Below are 16,138 nucleotides of genomic sequence, written 5' to 3'. Positions count from 1 at the left end.
TAGGTGTTAATACTATGTAATTAATACTGTGGTTTTCAGAATAATTCATCTAACTTAGGCAGTGCTGATGAGGAATCTTGAAATTTAGTGTTTCTTAAGTTGCTGATTAGGACATACTAGACTGGAGAAAAATAGATTCAGACTTGATTTCTTCTGTGAAACTGACTTTTCCCTTACACTTCATAAATTTTGATCCATTTTAAGATACTATTAAAAAGAAATGAGTGGGTAGCAATTCCCAAATCTCCCATTCATTTTGTCCTTTAAAGTATTCCTCAGGTGTTCATAAGTACATCACATGCCTTGGTGTTGTAACTCAAGTGCTTTTTTCCTTCTTTTTTTAAAATAATTTCAGACTTCTAGAACAATCACAAGAATAGTATCAGCAATTCTCATACACTTCTCACCTATATTTTCTAAATGTTAACATTTTACCACATTTAATTTTTTTCTGAAACATTTAAGAGTAACTTGCAAGCAGATGCCCCTTTGCCTCTAGATACTTCAGTGTGTATTTTCCAAATACACAAAACTAAGTAAAAATTGCCAAGTCTCATTTTCAATCAGCATTTAAAATAAAAATTCTTACATTTTTCAAATATGAAAATTAATGAAATGAGCACTTACTACTAAGCAAACAATACATAAATGGTCTCTTGCTGGATGAATAACTAGTTCTAAGACCTAGCTTCTATTTCACCAATGATTGTGATGGTAAAGATAGACAGTTAATGGAGGTTTCTGATTTTGTTTCTGTTACAGCTATTGTACAGGGAGATACGCTGGAAGACATTTACAACCAAGTGAAGCAGATCATAGAAGAACAGTCTGGTCCTTACATATGGGTTCCAGCAAAAGAAAAGTTATGAAGACTGATGTTTCTTGGTTTCTCTTTTCCACGATTTCATTTTCTTTGACATTTCTTTGCCCTTTCCTTTTGGAGTCTGTCTGCAATACTCCTTCCATGTTGAATCATATCCCACTCATCATGGTCTATGGTTGTGCTTAGTTTTGACATCTGGTGTCTCCTTCAAGTTGTAGCATCTGTATTACTTTATGTCGCTATTGGTTTGTGGCCATTTTTCAGAACTAAAGGTGGAATGGCCTGACCAGCTATTAAGGATTTGGGGAGACTGGGAAATTGTGGTAAAATTCCTTAATGTTTAAGGGAAAGTAACTTTAAGAGATTTTCAGAAAAGCTTTATATACATTCTTTTCAAATTTCAGTATAAATGAAAGAAAAGTGGTGTTAAACAGTGATTTAGTAAACTTTGAGCAACAGTGCACGCTTAACTTTAATAGCATGGTTTGGCCAATATATTAACTCTCAAGTCCTTTTCTCAGTTGACTTGTGTTATCAAAGCCAATATTTCATTATAGACAAATAAGGAAAATATATGGTTTTTAATTTCAAAATTAATGTCTACGTTAACTTGCATTATTTCACAAGGGATATTCATTTTTCATAAGAGTTCTTCAAGTCTTTTATTGTTTGAGGGTTCTTAGTACATTTGCTAGGAATAGCAGTGTTTAAATGTTTTTAATCTACTTGTGCAACACTATTTATAGTGTCTTACAAAAGTTGTTCACACATAATGATCATCACAGTTTCTGAATTGAGGCCGTGTTTAGGTGCTAGGAGAGCTCACCTTTTACACAGAAGGTTGAGAAAATTTCATAGACGTAAATACAGGCAGAAGAGACATTCTAGTGATGATGTAGTACCCATGGCAATGGAAAAGGAGTCCAATTCCTAGTCTAAAACTTTAAATGTATTCTTAGGGATCAGATTTTAATGAATATTTTACCCACAGTAACTGCCTATTTTGTTATAATAAAATATATATATATATATATAAATATATATAAAACTTTCTTTAACTAAACTCTGTAACTATGGGAATTATTTTCTTTACATAGTTGCACACACACACACACAAACATATATATATTTAAAATATATTTTTTCTTTTGCCACCTACTCTTAACTTTTTGTTTGGTTTTTAAATTAAATATTAATTGATTAGACTTTATCTTCCTTAATCACGTGAACTGAAAACAGGGATATGGTGGTTGTGGAAAGAACCTTTAGGGAAATTAGATTACATACAAAAGTATAGGCATGTTCTCCTCTTTTCTACAGAAGTTTTCAGATGGTTCCTGGTTTTGTTTTGGGTTTCTTTGTTACTGTTGTTCTTGTCATTGGGTTTGGATTTGGCCCTCTGCCTCTCCTTCCACTTCTCCTTTCACTGGTAGACAAAGAAGGAAAAGCCTTGTGTGTGTGTTTTCCCTTCAGACTGCACACCTTTCACCTCTTGTAGCTGCTCTGCATTAGAGTTGCACAGATCTTCATGGTGGGCAATTTTAAGAAATTTTAGTGAAAGGTAGATAGGATTTCAGAAATCAACTTCTCTGGTCTTTTATATTAGTAATATTGTTTGCCTTCCTTTTGCTTTTTGGAGTTTATTAAATGTGTTTTTGACAACCTCCTCATTACAGTTTCTTAAACAAATGAGTACTGGTTTGTAAAGGATTATCAACATTATCCATTCCATTTATGAGAAAGAGGAGAACAGCTAATAAACTTTATTGTAAAATCCATATGTTAAATGTGTCTTGAATTCTGAAAGAAAATAATATTTTACAAGCTGACATTTTCTTCGAACTTGGAGCATCATGTAATTTACAAACAGACTTCATGGGCCATTAGGAAACCTAATCAAATTTCTTCTATAGGTTTTGGAATTGAGTATGTTAACACATTGAAATATATACTATGGCTATAATGCTAATTATAGTAAGTTGTTACCAAACATAAAACAACTAGAAGAAAATTATTGTAAAATGAGCCCAAGAGCCCCAGAATCACTCTGCAGCAAGACCCCAGCCAGCATAAGCCATTTTGAAGTATTTATTGGTTACATGTTATAAAATACCAAGAGATTATGAAAACAGTGCCATTTAACTCTTAAAATGTGTATTACATTGCTTTCGGATGTCCTTGTTAAGTGATGTTTTTGTAAGAAAATACTAACTTTTGTGCAACTTTCTAGATTGTATAGAATTATTAATAAAAGTACTAATTGCTTAGTACTACTGTGTAATAGCCACTTTAGTATATTATCATTTAATTTTAAAAGATAAGAATTTAAGAGTTACTAGCCCCTCTGTGAAATCACTTGCCCAAGTGACAAGCTAGTAAGCAGCAGTGCTTGGTGGTTGTATCCAAGTCTTTCTGCCCCAAGTTCTTTCTAATCTACCTTGTTTTTCAGCCCCTACTGTGTAAGGCACTGTGACTCAAATTGTGTTATTTTAGTGCCCCTTTACAGAGACAGACTTAGATGAAGGCCCTTGCCCAGAGTCACACAATAAGTAAGGACAGACCCATGGAACAAGTCATTCCTATCACAGCTGAAATGACTGTTTCTGGGAAAGAAGTCAGCCTAGCACTGTCACAGTGACCTACAAAAAACTTCTTTAGAACTAAAAATGGAACGGTATTCATTAGAAGAAAAAAAAAAGTCCACAATACACAGGGAATAATAGTATTTCAAATGTTTTATGAGATATTCATATTTTTTAATATGCTTCTTAATATTTTTAAGTTGGCAAAAATAAAAGTGCCTCTTAAATGTGACTACACATTTCTGTTGCTTTTTTGTTCCACATCTTCCCAAGGGTCTTCAAAAAATGATGGAAGCAAGCTTGCAGAACAGATTCTTACAAATACCTGATAACCCACTATTTACTATTTAAATTCCAAAGATGGCAATTTGGGGACTTTACTCATAAGAAAAATTTGTTTTCTAAAGTATCAGAGTCAACAACTTACCTTCCAAAATTCTATCTTGAATACTCTTAATTTACATATGGTAAAACAAGCCCAGAGATCCTCATGTTTTAACCAAAGTTACACTACAGTTCAGGAACATTAGAACGTTTGATTCCTGGTTCCTTGAACAGTTGGTTTTTCTACCATCCAGTTCCTTGTCTTCTGTGCTCTAAGCTGAATTCAGTGGGTTATTCAGTCCCTCAAGGTTTGAATTACTGATTAAAAGAAAGTAAATATCAATAAACAAGAGATTTTATTGAGAGGTTTGAATTTGAAAGCCATCAGGGAAAAACACGAATGTCACTTTTCTGACCTCAGTTTAGATTATCTGGTGTTTTAGTCCAATGTTAAAGACTCCATTTATCTGCCTCCAGAATTGCACAGTACAGCTCTCGTTGGCTTTGGCTGTGGAATACTACAATGTGAAGAATGTAGGCTGTGGAATCAGAGCTTGATTTGAATACCAGCTCGGCCACTCACTGGTTATGTAACTAACCATGGGCAAATCATGCCATCCCTCTTTCTGTTTACTTCTCTGTAAAGTGGAAACATTTTGAGAATAAGATTATAAATAAGGGAGGCTAGCACATAGTACATTCTAAAAGTTAATTCCCTTTTCCTCTAGAATCAGAAGCCTGGAATTGTTGCAACTCACCTTGTACAGATCACCTTGAGCCTTCATTTTGCCATATTTTAAATGGGATTTGAATGACTACCTTGCAGGATTGTTATAAAGGTTAAGTAAAGCAGTATGTACAAAAACTGATCACAACATCTGATGCTTGACTCTCACTACCTATTCTTCCCTTGCTCTGGAGTGTGTTTATGATTGGTAGCAGAAAACTGAGAGAATAACATGGTCCACCATTCCTCATCAACTATAGAGAAATTTTCTTCGATGGACTTTCAGTTAGGAGATTATTTACTTTTCAGCACCCTATGATCCTGCTTACTCATCTCTTCTAAGCGTCCCTACTCCAGAGAGGTCAGAGATTGGCCTGCCCTACCTCAACCTTAAACATGGAAGGTATCAAGATCTTCTAAGCCATTCTCACACCTGCATGGTACTAGACACAACAGTCCCTAGCAGTTTTACAGAACATTCATTATTGAGAGTCTAGAAACAGGCCTGAAAAACGATTATTTAAATCACATGGGTAAGATACATTTTTCTCTTATTTAATTTGACTTAGAATAGTCACTGCTTACTCAGTGATTACTTTCTCAGTGACTTTCCACTACCAGCTCTTTCTTCATTCTCCTCCAAATATGATTACCTGAGAGATGGCAAAAAAAAAAAAAAAAGAAAGAAAGAAAGAAAGAAAAAGAAAGTTCTAGTCTGCCAAACAGCGTTGTGAACAGAATTGGTGGTCAGGTAAACCGAAGTTTGAAACTTTTAGGAATAGGTAGCACACCTGACCAGGGAGAGTTTAACACTACAATTTTTCTAGCAGTTTCTATCAACATACAAGAGTAGTACACTGGTGGGGGAAGATGAGGGGAAGGAGACTAGAAGGCAGTGAAGGCTGGAATTCTCTCCCAGTGTCTTTTTTTGTTTACTTGTTATTGAAGTATACATATGTAGAATGTATGAATATCATAAGCACATAACCTCACTGAATGTTTACAAACCAACATTACCCACGTAACAATCTGCATGAAGCTCAAAAAACAGAACGTGACCACTCCAGGTACCCCCCTCAATCTCCCTCCCAGTCACTGCTCCTACTCCAAAGGAAGCCACTACCCTAACAAATATTTTTTTTTCATTTATGTACAGTAAAATTCTCTATGGTGTTCAATTCTGTGAGTTTTGACCCATGCATACCATGTGACCACCCCATTACCCCCAAAACTTCTACCCCCAACTTGCAACCACTGGGATTTCTCAGTGCCTATAGTTTTGCCTTTCCCAGAATGTCATATAAATGGGACTATATCCCATGTAGCATTTTGGGTGTGGCTTCTTCGACTTCGCAAAATGCATCAGGTTTATCCGTGTTGCTGTAGGAATCAATAGTTTGTTATTGCTAAGTAGTAGTTCATTTTACAGAGGTATAATTCGTGTATCCGTTCACTGAAGGACTTTTGGATTGTTTTCAGTTTTTGCCACTGTATTTTTGTGCTTCTTTGCAACTTCAGGTCTGCAGGATCAAGAAGCAAACCAGGAATGGGTTTCTGGTCTGACAGCCATGACAGGCCCTCGCCCACCCACCTCCCTCTCTCCTGTGAGCATCCACACATTTTGCCCGTTGCACAGGAGCTTATCATAAAACAAACTTTAAATGCAGAATGATATGTCCCAAGAGTCTGTTTACAGAATAAAATGATACCTAGAGTAGGAGACTACAAGTAGAAGCAATTTTGAATTTTTAGAATTTCAAACTCCCAAGAATAACACTCAGATGGTCCAAACACGGGATGTGCCAATGACCAGTGCCAGATTCTCATTGCTGGTGTCCTAAGGGAGATAAGTGTAGTCTGTTTAGGACAGTAGTAAATGAAAGAAAATAGTCTGAGAAGAAAATAGAGCAACAAATGAAAATAGCCATGTGTTAAACATGAGACTAATAGCCTTACAATTTAGAAAACAGCCCATGGAGACAGTCCTCCTCTTTCAAGAAAATCTAGTTTGTTGAACACCAAAGGATTGTAGTTTGTTTTTTTAAATTAATAACTACCAATTTCCTTTAGGTGGTAACTTCTCTGTATCTTAAAAATTACTAATATTGTGTGATTAACAGAAATTGTTCATTACTAGGTAGGGCAATTCTAGTGCAGCATACCTCAGGAATCCTTGACCCTGAGCTGCCTTCCCCTCCATTGATTGCATGCAGATAGTATGAATGGCCTTGTCAGTCTTTTCCATTCATATCTGATACGACTTGATTTCTCTTGTGTGTTTTCGAACAACAACAACAACAACAACAGTAGGTCCTTCTTCTAAATTGGCACTAAACTAAACCTTAGGAACCATCTGGTGTTACCCAAAATAGGAAGAAACTATTCAAATTGAGTATATATTCATCCCTATTCCTGCTAGTCAACTGTTAATGACCAATGTCATTTGGACCGTTTTTAACCACTGAATGATTTTAACTACTGAATAAATAGTAGAATGATTTTTTTTTTCAGAGAGAGAGAGAAAATCTTTTTTTTTCATGTTTGTTTATTTTTGAGAAAGAGGACAAGTGGGGGAGGGGCAGAGAGAGCCAGAGACACAGAATCCGAAGCAATCTCCAGGCTCTGAGCTGTCAGCATAGAGTCCGATGTGGGGCTTGAACTCACAAACTGTGAGATCATGACCTGAGCTGAAGCCGGACGCTCAACCAACTGAGCCACCCAGGCAACCTGAGAGAGAGAAAGAATCTTAAGCAGGCTCCATGCTCCATGGGGAGCCCAACGCAGGGCTCAATGCAATGACCCTGGGATCATGACCTGAGCCGAAATCAAGAGTCAGATGCTCAACAGATTGAACCACCCAGATGCCCCTAGAATGATTTTTTTTTTTAACTATATAGAAGCCAGTGCTCAAAACAATTAGCATGTAAAATAAGATATAGCAAATTTTCTGATGGAAGAAAAGATTAGAACAAGTGATGTAATCTTTCTTTAGGATGTCTAAAATTAGGTTCATTCACCTCACAGATGGGAGGGCTAAAGACAAGACGAAAGTCCCATATGTTTCACACTATGAATCTCTACAAAAAGGTTTTCTAAATCTTGTGACAGTCATTTGATCAAAAATATCCACTTCCCTAGTGGTATTTAAGACGAGAAAAACTATGTCTTGATAATAGATCCCTTTCTCTATGAAAGTTCAGTGTTCGGTCTGGATCTAGTTTATCTGACATTCCTCACTCTTACTAGGAAAAAGCTCTACGAACCTTTTAACAACTTTTCTCCTGATGGCTAGTAATGTACTTAATGGAATATTCTCTACATCACCCACGTTTTAACCTTAATGCTCCTTGACATTTCTCTTCCCCCAAATATTTGGTCACCACCTACTACTGATTCTTCCTTAATGTCATATTTTTCTTGCTATTACTTCTACTGTCATCACTCTAATCCTTAACCCACCCTCATCCCCAGGCCTGGGTTACTTCAGTGGCCTCTTAATTCATCTTCTAGCCTCCTCTAATTTCTCCCCTTGCTGATCCAGCCATCACCCGATGACTTTTCCTAAAATGCAGCTTGGATTGTGTTTCTCCCCTCCTCAGTGACCTTCATGGGTCCTAAATCCAAACTAACTTTCCCGTATAGTACGGTTCTGGAATATAGTATGTGGTCGATCAGTCATCTACTGCCCCCTACCTCCCAAGCCATACCTGGGCAGGTCTTGTCCTGCCACTGTTGGTCATGCAAATTGCTGCCTTGCTAACTGTTGTGCCCTCCCCACCCAAGTGCCCTTATCAAAGCCCTACCTTTCTTCAAGGCCCACCCTAAATCCCTCCTCCTGCAGAAGACTCCCCAGTTGTTCTAGCCCATGAAGCCTGAATCCCTACAGTATATATTTTGAGTCCACCTAGCAGCATGTTCAACCTGTGCTGTTTTCACCTCTTTAGGTACATGGTTTGTCTCAGATTAGGAGGCCTTCTCCTTGTGTACCTCTGTCCCAGTAAAATACCCATGGCAGCTGATCAGAGGGCACAGCTCTGCCACCTCTCCGGAGCCTGCAAGCCTCATACAGCATGACTGCCTTCAATGGCTTGACTTTTCATGATCATGACCTGAAAAGAGCACTGTGTAAGTGTTAGCAGCCGCTTCATCTGCACAGTGGTTGAGTTGGGATGGAGGAGTGGACAGGAGTGGATAAAACAGTCTGACTACAAGTCTCTAAATCAGCCAAAATTTTCATTTAATTATAGTCCTTTCCTTTCTGGCCCGTGGTATAATCATCTTCCTTCCTGAACATGCTTTGTGATTTTTCTCTTTGTATCAATTTTATTTTCCTTGCGCATATGTTTTCATTATAAGTCATGTCACAGGTGGGTGGGAGAGACGCTGGTCCTTGTCTCACAGAGTCAGAGAATGAATCTCACAGGCAGCAGAGAGTGAGCAAAGCGATAGAGTTTATTGAGCAAGAAAGTACAAAGCTCTCAAGAGTGAGAGGGGTCCCTTTTCATGCGTCTGTCAGCCACGTGGATGTCTTCTTTGGAAAACACTCAACATCAGAGAAATACAAATCAAAACCACAATGAGATACCACCTGTCAGAATGGCTAACGTTAACAACTCAGGCAACAACAGATGTTGGCGAGGTTGTGGAGAAAGGCGAACTCTTTTGCACTGCTGGTGGGAATGCAAACGGGCACAGCCACTCTGGAAAACATATGGAGGTTCCTCAAAAAGTTGAAACCAGAGCTACCCTATGACCCAGCAATTACACTACTAGGTATTTATCCAAAGGATACAAAAATGCTGATTCGAAGGGGCACATGCACCCCAATGTTTATAGCAATACTATCGGCAATAGCCAAACTATGGAAAGAGCCCAAATGCCCATCGACTGGTGAATGGATAAAGAAGATGTGGTTTATATATATACAATGGAGTACTACTCGGCAATGAAAGAGAATGAAATCTTGCCATTTGCAACAACAACATGGATGGAACTAGAGTGTATTAGGCTAAGCAAAATAAGTCAGTCAGAGAAAGACAGATATCAATGTGGAATTTGAGAAACACAACAGATAACATAGGGGAAGGGAAGGGAAAATAAGATAAAAACAGAGAGGGAGGCAAACTGTAAAAGACTCTTAAATACAGAGAACAAACTGAGGGCTGCTGGATGGGAGATGGGTGGGGAGATGGGCTAAATGGGTGACGGACATTAAGGAGGGCACTTGGAATGAGCACTGGGTATCATATGTAAGAGATGAATCACTGGGTTCTACTCCTAAGGCCAAGACTACACTCTATGTTAACTAACTTGAATTTAAAAAGAGAGAGAGGGGGGCGCCTGGGTGGCTCAGTCCGTTAAGTGGCCGACTTCAGCTCAGGTCACGATCTCAGGTCCGTGAGTTTGAGCCCCGCGTCAGGCTCTGGGCTAATGGCTCAGAGCCTGGAGCCTGCTTCCGATTCTGTGTCTCCCTCTCTCTCTGCCCCTCCCCCGTTCATGCTCTGTCTCTCTCTGTCTCAAAAATAAAAATTAAAACTAAAAAAAAAAATAATTAAAAAAAAATAAAGAGAGAGTGAGAGGGGTCCTGACTGGGTTGCCACCAAGAATTTTTATCTCTGACTTTTTATTGGGACCTAATCAGGAACTGGATAACTCTATTTGTGGCATGTAGCATGCACAGGTCTGGGATGCATTTATCCTTTTTTTTTTTTTTTTTTCCAAAACCTGTCCCGCAGCTATAGCCTCCCACCCACATATGCAGCTGGGGCTAGGGGCACGGTGGACACCTCAAGGATTAGGAGGGCCAGGAGGGTCTGAGAGCCACTTTGGTGAGCCTTGAAGCCAAGGCAGAGGCTGGCCCAGGGGGAGCCATCATGGCTGTAACCAGCCTCCTCAGGGTCCCTTATCTACCCCTGCCTATTGCTAACCCCTTCCCTACTCATCATCTGAAACCCTGCTTGGAAGTAGCTGAGGTAGGAATACTTTCTCTGAAAGTCTTAGTGACAGAGCCAAATATAGTACTCTTGATTTTGCTTCTTTTTTAAAAAAATTTTTTAATGTTTATTTTTTGAAAGAGTGAACAGGGGAGGGGCAGAGAGAGAGGGAGACACAGAAACTGAAGCAGGCTCCAGGTTCTGAGCTGTCAGTGGGGCTTCAACTCACAAACCGCGAGATCATGACCTGAGCCAAAGTCAGACGTTTGATCAACTGAGCCACCCAGGCAGCCTTGATTTTACTTCTTTACTCTTTACCTCCTTTTATACTGGTTTCCATTCATTAAATCTTTTTTTTAATGTTTATTTATTTTTGAGAGAGAGAGAGAGAGAGAGAAAGCAGGGGAAGGGCAGAGAAGGGTGGGGGGATCCCAAGCAGGCTCCATGCTGACAACAGAGAGCCTGATGCAGGGCTCGAACTCAGGAACTGTGAGATCATGACCTGAGCCCAAGTTCGACGCTTAAGTGACTAAGCCACCCAGGCATACCTCCACTCATTAAATCTTATATTAAATGAAACAGATGGAGATTTATTTTTTAAATTTTATTTTTAATTTTTCACCCAAGTTAGTTAGCAAATAGTGCAATAATGATTTCAGGAGTAGATTCCAGTGATTCATTGCCTATGTATAACACCCGGTGCTCATCCCAACAAGTGTCTTCCTCAATGCCCCTTACCCATTTAGCCCACTCCCACACCCACAACCCCTCCAGCAACCCTCAGTTTGTTCTCTGTATTTAAGAGTCTCTTATGTTTTGTCCCCCTCCTTGTTTTTATATTATTTTTACTTCCCTTCCCTTATGTTCATCTGTTTTGTATCTTAAATTCCACATATGAGTGAAGTCATATGATATTTGTCTTTCTGTGACTAACTAATTTCGCTTAGCATAAATACCCTCCAGTTCCATCCGCGTTGTTGCAAATGGCAAGGTTTCATTCTTTTTGATTGCCAAGTAATATTCCATGGTGTGTGTGTGTGTGTGTGTGTGTGTGTGTGCACCACATCTTCTTTATCCATTTACCTGTAGATGGACATTTGGGCTCTTTCTATAATTTGGCTATTGTTGATAGCGCTGCTATAAACATGGGGGTGCATGTGCCCCTTCAAAACAGCACATCTGTATCCCTTGGATAGATACCTAGTAGTACAATTGCTAGGTCATAGGGTAGTTCTATTTTTACCTTTTTGAGGAACCTCCATACTGTTTTCCAGAGTGGCTGCACCGGTTTGCATTCCCACCAGCAGCACAAAAGAGATCCTCTTTCTCTGCATCCTCGCCAACATCTGTTGTTGCCTGAGTTGTTAATGTTAGTCATTCTGACTGGTGTGAGGTGATATCTCACTGTGGTTTTGATTTGTATTTCCCTGATGATGAGTGATGTTGAGCATCTTTTCATGTGTTGGTTGGCCATCTGGATGTTTTCTTTGGAGAAGTGTCTATTCATGTCTTTTGCCCATTTATTCACTGGAGTTTTTGTGTTTTGGGTGTTGAGTCTAAGTTCTTTATAGATTTTGGATACTAACCCTTTATCTGATATGTCACTTGCAAATATCTTCTCCAATTCTGTTGGTTGCCTTTTAGTTTGCTGACTGCTTCCTTCAACGCACAGAAGTTTTTATCTTGAGGTACCAATAGTTCATTTTTGCTTTTGTTTCCCTTGCCTCCAGAGACATGTCGAGTAAGAAGTTTCTGTGGCCACAAAGAGGTTTTTGCCTGCTTTATCCTCTAAGATTTTGATGGCTTCCTGTCATATGTTTTAGTCTTTCATCCATTTTGAGTTTGTTTTTGTGTATGGTGTAAGAAAGCGGTCCAGGTTCATTGTTTAGCATGTCGCTGTCCAGTTTTCCCAGCACCACTTGCTGAAGAGACTGTTTTTATTCCATTGGACATTCTTTCCTGCTTTGTCAAAGATTAGTTGGCCATACGTTTGTGGGTCGATTTCTGGGTTCTGTATTCTGTTCCATTGATCTAAGTGTCTGTTTTTGTTCCAGAACCATACTGTCTTGATGATTACAGCTTTGTAATGCATCTTGAAGTCCGGATTGTGATGCCTCCAGCTCTGTTTTTTTCAGGATTGCTTTAGCTATTTGGAGTCTTTTCTGGTTCCACACAAATTTTAGGATTGTTTGTTCTAGCTCTGTGAAGAATACTGGTGTTATTTTGATAGGGATTGCATTGATTATGTAGATTGCTTTGGGTAGTATCAACATTTTAACAACATTTGTTCTTCCAATCCAGGACCATGGAATATTTTTTCCATTTTTTTGTGTCTTCTTCAATTTCTTTCATAAGCTTTCTATAGTTTTTAGTGTATAGATTTTCACCTCTTTATTTAGGTGTATTCCTAGATATTTTATGGTTTTTGGTGTAGATGGAGATTTATTAATAGCTTTAAAACTCTATCTGCACAGTTAATCTCAGAGCTTTATTTTTTTTTAAGTTTATTTATTTGTCTGAGAGAGGAAGATACGGTGTGAGTGGGGGAGGGGCAGAGAGAGAGAGAGAATCCCAAGCGGGCTCTGCACTGCCACCACAGAGCCTGATGCAGGGCTTGAACTCATGAACTGTGAGGTCATGACCTGAGCTGAAACCAAGAGTCAGACGCTTAATTGGTTGAGCCAGCCAAGTGCCCCAATCTCAGTCTTTTAATCCTCTTCTACAATTTTATTTTTCTATCTATCTATCATCTATCTATCTATTTAATTTTTAGTTGGCTCCACTCCCAGGGAAGAGCCCAACACAGGGCTTGAACTCACAACCCTAAGATCAAGCCCTAAGCTGAGATCAAGAGTGATGCTTAACTGACTGAGCCATCCAGGCACCCCCCTCTCTACATTTTAAATTCTGGGTTGCAAAGAAAGTTTTCAGGGGAAAAACATTTCGTGGCTTGATAACTAAAATAATAAACCAAGCTCGGGGATGCTGGGCTTACATTTGAATGGAGGTTTGATACAGAGTTTTTCCCACCCCTCTTCTTTCCCATCTCCAAGGAAGAAACACTGTCCCTTTCCCTCTCTGTTTGTCCTCCTGTTCTTATTCCTTACGTCTTCTTCAATTAGCCCTCTTTTCCTGTGTGTTTAGTCTCCTTCCTGCATGGGCTACTTGTGTTCTGACTATATAATCAAATCTCTCCTAACCTATAAAAACTTTCCGTGGACTCCTAATCCCCTTGAAACAACCTCACTCCTCTTCCTTTCTTAGTCAAATATCTTGAAAAGGACACTGTCCATTTTTCCGTCCATTTATAATAAATACTAATGATTTGTTGAATGCCTACAGTATTTTAGACAGGATGTTGGCTAGACAGGACACCCTGCCCTCATGCTGCTCAGCCTCCTGGCCAAACCTTGGCCCTTGCCCTGCCACTGAAACTGCTCGGACAAAGCTGTCTGTGGACCTCCTACTCCCCAAATTCCGTGGCTCTTCTCAGTCCTTCCCCCTCAGCAGCACAAGATACTTGAACAGCAATGAATAATATCCTAACACAATAGAAATCATTCCCCATGCTCAAGGCCCTGTGATGAACACAAAGAAGAACAAGCACAGAATCTGCCTTTGAAAAGCTTACACGCAGAAAATATTGTGTAGCCCAAGTGAACGGGGCTCTCCCTAAGGGAAGCTTCATAGGGAAAATATGTTTAAAGAGACAAAAGCTTGTATTCACAAAACGTGTTCAATATATCTATCACTGATCTCAATATACAAATTCAGATGTATTAACGAGTCAGCAAGTACATGGTGACTGATGTTGTTGCAGGATCTTTTACCTCAATACCCGGGATTTGTTGTCCCGCTGCTTTGAAGAATGAAGAGGTGGACACAAAATGAGCAGCGGGCTAAAGTTTATCAGAGTATAAGATCAGAAAGGAAGAATCGTATAAAAGCTCTCTTTACAGAGAGGGGACGTTCGAAAGTGAATGCCCACAACTATAGGCAAAGGGTTTTGTTCTATAGGGTTCCGGTCAGCCTCCCTCTTCCCTTCTCACTTGTTCCTTCTCAGGTTCTACCCTGACTGGCTGGATAACTCTAGGTTGTCCATTTCTAACTGGCTAGACTCTCTTGTGTGAGGTGTGAGACTATGGTCACACTGCCCTCGTGTAACGTAAGTTTTATGGTTTACTTATTTTAGTTAGGTACTTCGATTGTCAAATTCCTGAGGGGCACCCAAGGGGGAGTAGGTGGTGTCCATCACATTCTTAAGAGGAACCTTACGCCAGAGGGAGTTTGCTGTGATCACACATTCCCATCAATGCTCCAAAATATGTGTTTGTCTCCAACCAGGGACCTCAGGCCCTAACCTTTCCCTCTCAGCCTGTTTTATCTTTTCTTTTCCTTATCACAATGTCAAGAGTAATACCCTTTGATAACACATTTACTGCTCCAAATGTTCACAATTGCTCATATTTTCTGTGCATACCAGCCCTTCCAAGTGTCCCCTAAATAAGCATTGTTGGGGCTTGTTCTTAGTCAAAGACGTTACAGCTCATAGGAACAGAAAAATACAAATCATGGCTTGTTGAGATTTAAAAAAAATATTTTCCCCAAGATTCTGGGTAAAAGAATTGTTCATCCATATTTGGCTGGCTCATTAGCCCACAGTTGCCCACACAGATTCTCTACCCCCTGTTAAAGGCCTCGCCTTCTTTCTGAGTCCCCAGAGACTGTCTTTGACGTGTTCCATCCCATTGCCTACTGTGCCTCAGTACCCTGGCGAGCAAGCTCCATGTTTGGGGGGCACCCTGCATCCTTGGAGAGCTGGAGCTGTGTCATTGGCAGAGTGGAGAGGAGCTCTTTGTATTTTATATGATGGATTAGAGTCGGGCGGTGGGGGGACATCCGAAAACAGTGTTGTCTAGATCCCAACCTCTCAAAGAAGTCTTAGTGAAGCCAGTTCTTATTTCCAGAAGGAAGCTCAAAGACCCTCTTCCTCTCCTCAGTATGTGTCCAGAATAGGGACCAAACTGTCCTCAGCACTTCTGCTACTCTACACAGCTGTTTCCAGGTTAAATTACTGGTTCATTATTCTCTCATGGCATCCCACCCATTCCTCTGCTACACCCAGGGATGTCTGTACCCCAGCAATGGCAGGACCCAGGCTCAAGCCAACTCAGAGTTCCCCATTACATATAGGTATCTACGTGTGTAATGTCCGTGGCCAAAGCTATGTCCATGCTAAGGCCAAGCAAATGGGCCCGACATAGAAGCCTCTAGAGCCCAGAGACAGCAAGTTCACTGATAAGTCACAGTTGGGGAATGACTCCCCAGAGATAGGGGAAAGGACCCCATCATGAAATTGCCTCCCCAGGTTCTCAGGTTGTAGCTGACACCTCATCAGTGTCACCTGTAGTTTTGCTAGAGGAATAACTTAATGAGCACAAATCCTGCCAGTACCTTCTGGTGGCGCTTGGAGTATGACAAAATGAGCCTTTTCATCCTCATGGTCAGAGAATGAGACTTGCTAAGGACCCTTCTATTTATTTTATTCTCTTAGGATAGGCATAGTCCCACTGCCAGGGCCACCTCCTAGGCCGTTTGTGTGAATTACAAAGAGGTTCCTTCTCCTGATGGAACCAGCTGGGAATGGAAAAACAGCCTCCACCACACATGTCCCCCTCCGATTCTCCAGAGCAGACATCTTTTGGGGGAAGAAGAATGGCACATCAGAGCCCCCATGACCTACGTGTTA

At 40.0% G+C, this 16,138-nt stretch overlaps 1 protein-coding gene across 10 annotated transcripts in view; it reads left to right on the top strand.

Moving 5' to 3' along the window:
* DLG1 (discs large MAGUK scaffold protein 1) overlaps nt 1-2,601 on the top strand; it is a 272,975-nt gene extending 270,374 nt beyond the window's left edge. For all 10 annotated transcript variants that reach the window (XM_042956289.1, XM_042956288.1, XM_042956292.1 and 7 more), the window contains one exon: nt 763-2,601. In XM_042956289.1, the coding sequence (XP_042812223.1) occupies nt 763-869 (107 nt within the window). In that variant the 3' untranslated portion in view covers nt 870-2,601. The remainder of the gene's footprint in view (nt 1-762) is intronic.
* The last annotated feature ends 13,537 nt before the right edge of the window (nt 2,602-16,138 follow it).

Source organism: Panthera tigris, chromosome C2 (genome assembly GCF_018350195.1).
Source record: "Panthera tigris isolate Pti1 chromosome C2, P.tigris_Pti1_mat1.1, whole genome shotgun sequence".
In the NCBI taxonomy this organism is placed as follows: Eukaryota; Metazoa; Chordata; class Mammalia; order Carnivora; family Felidae; genus Panthera; species Panthera tigris.
The sequence above is the reverse complement of the archived record's forward strand: the minus strand, read 5'-3'. Positions and strand labels throughout refer to the sequence as shown.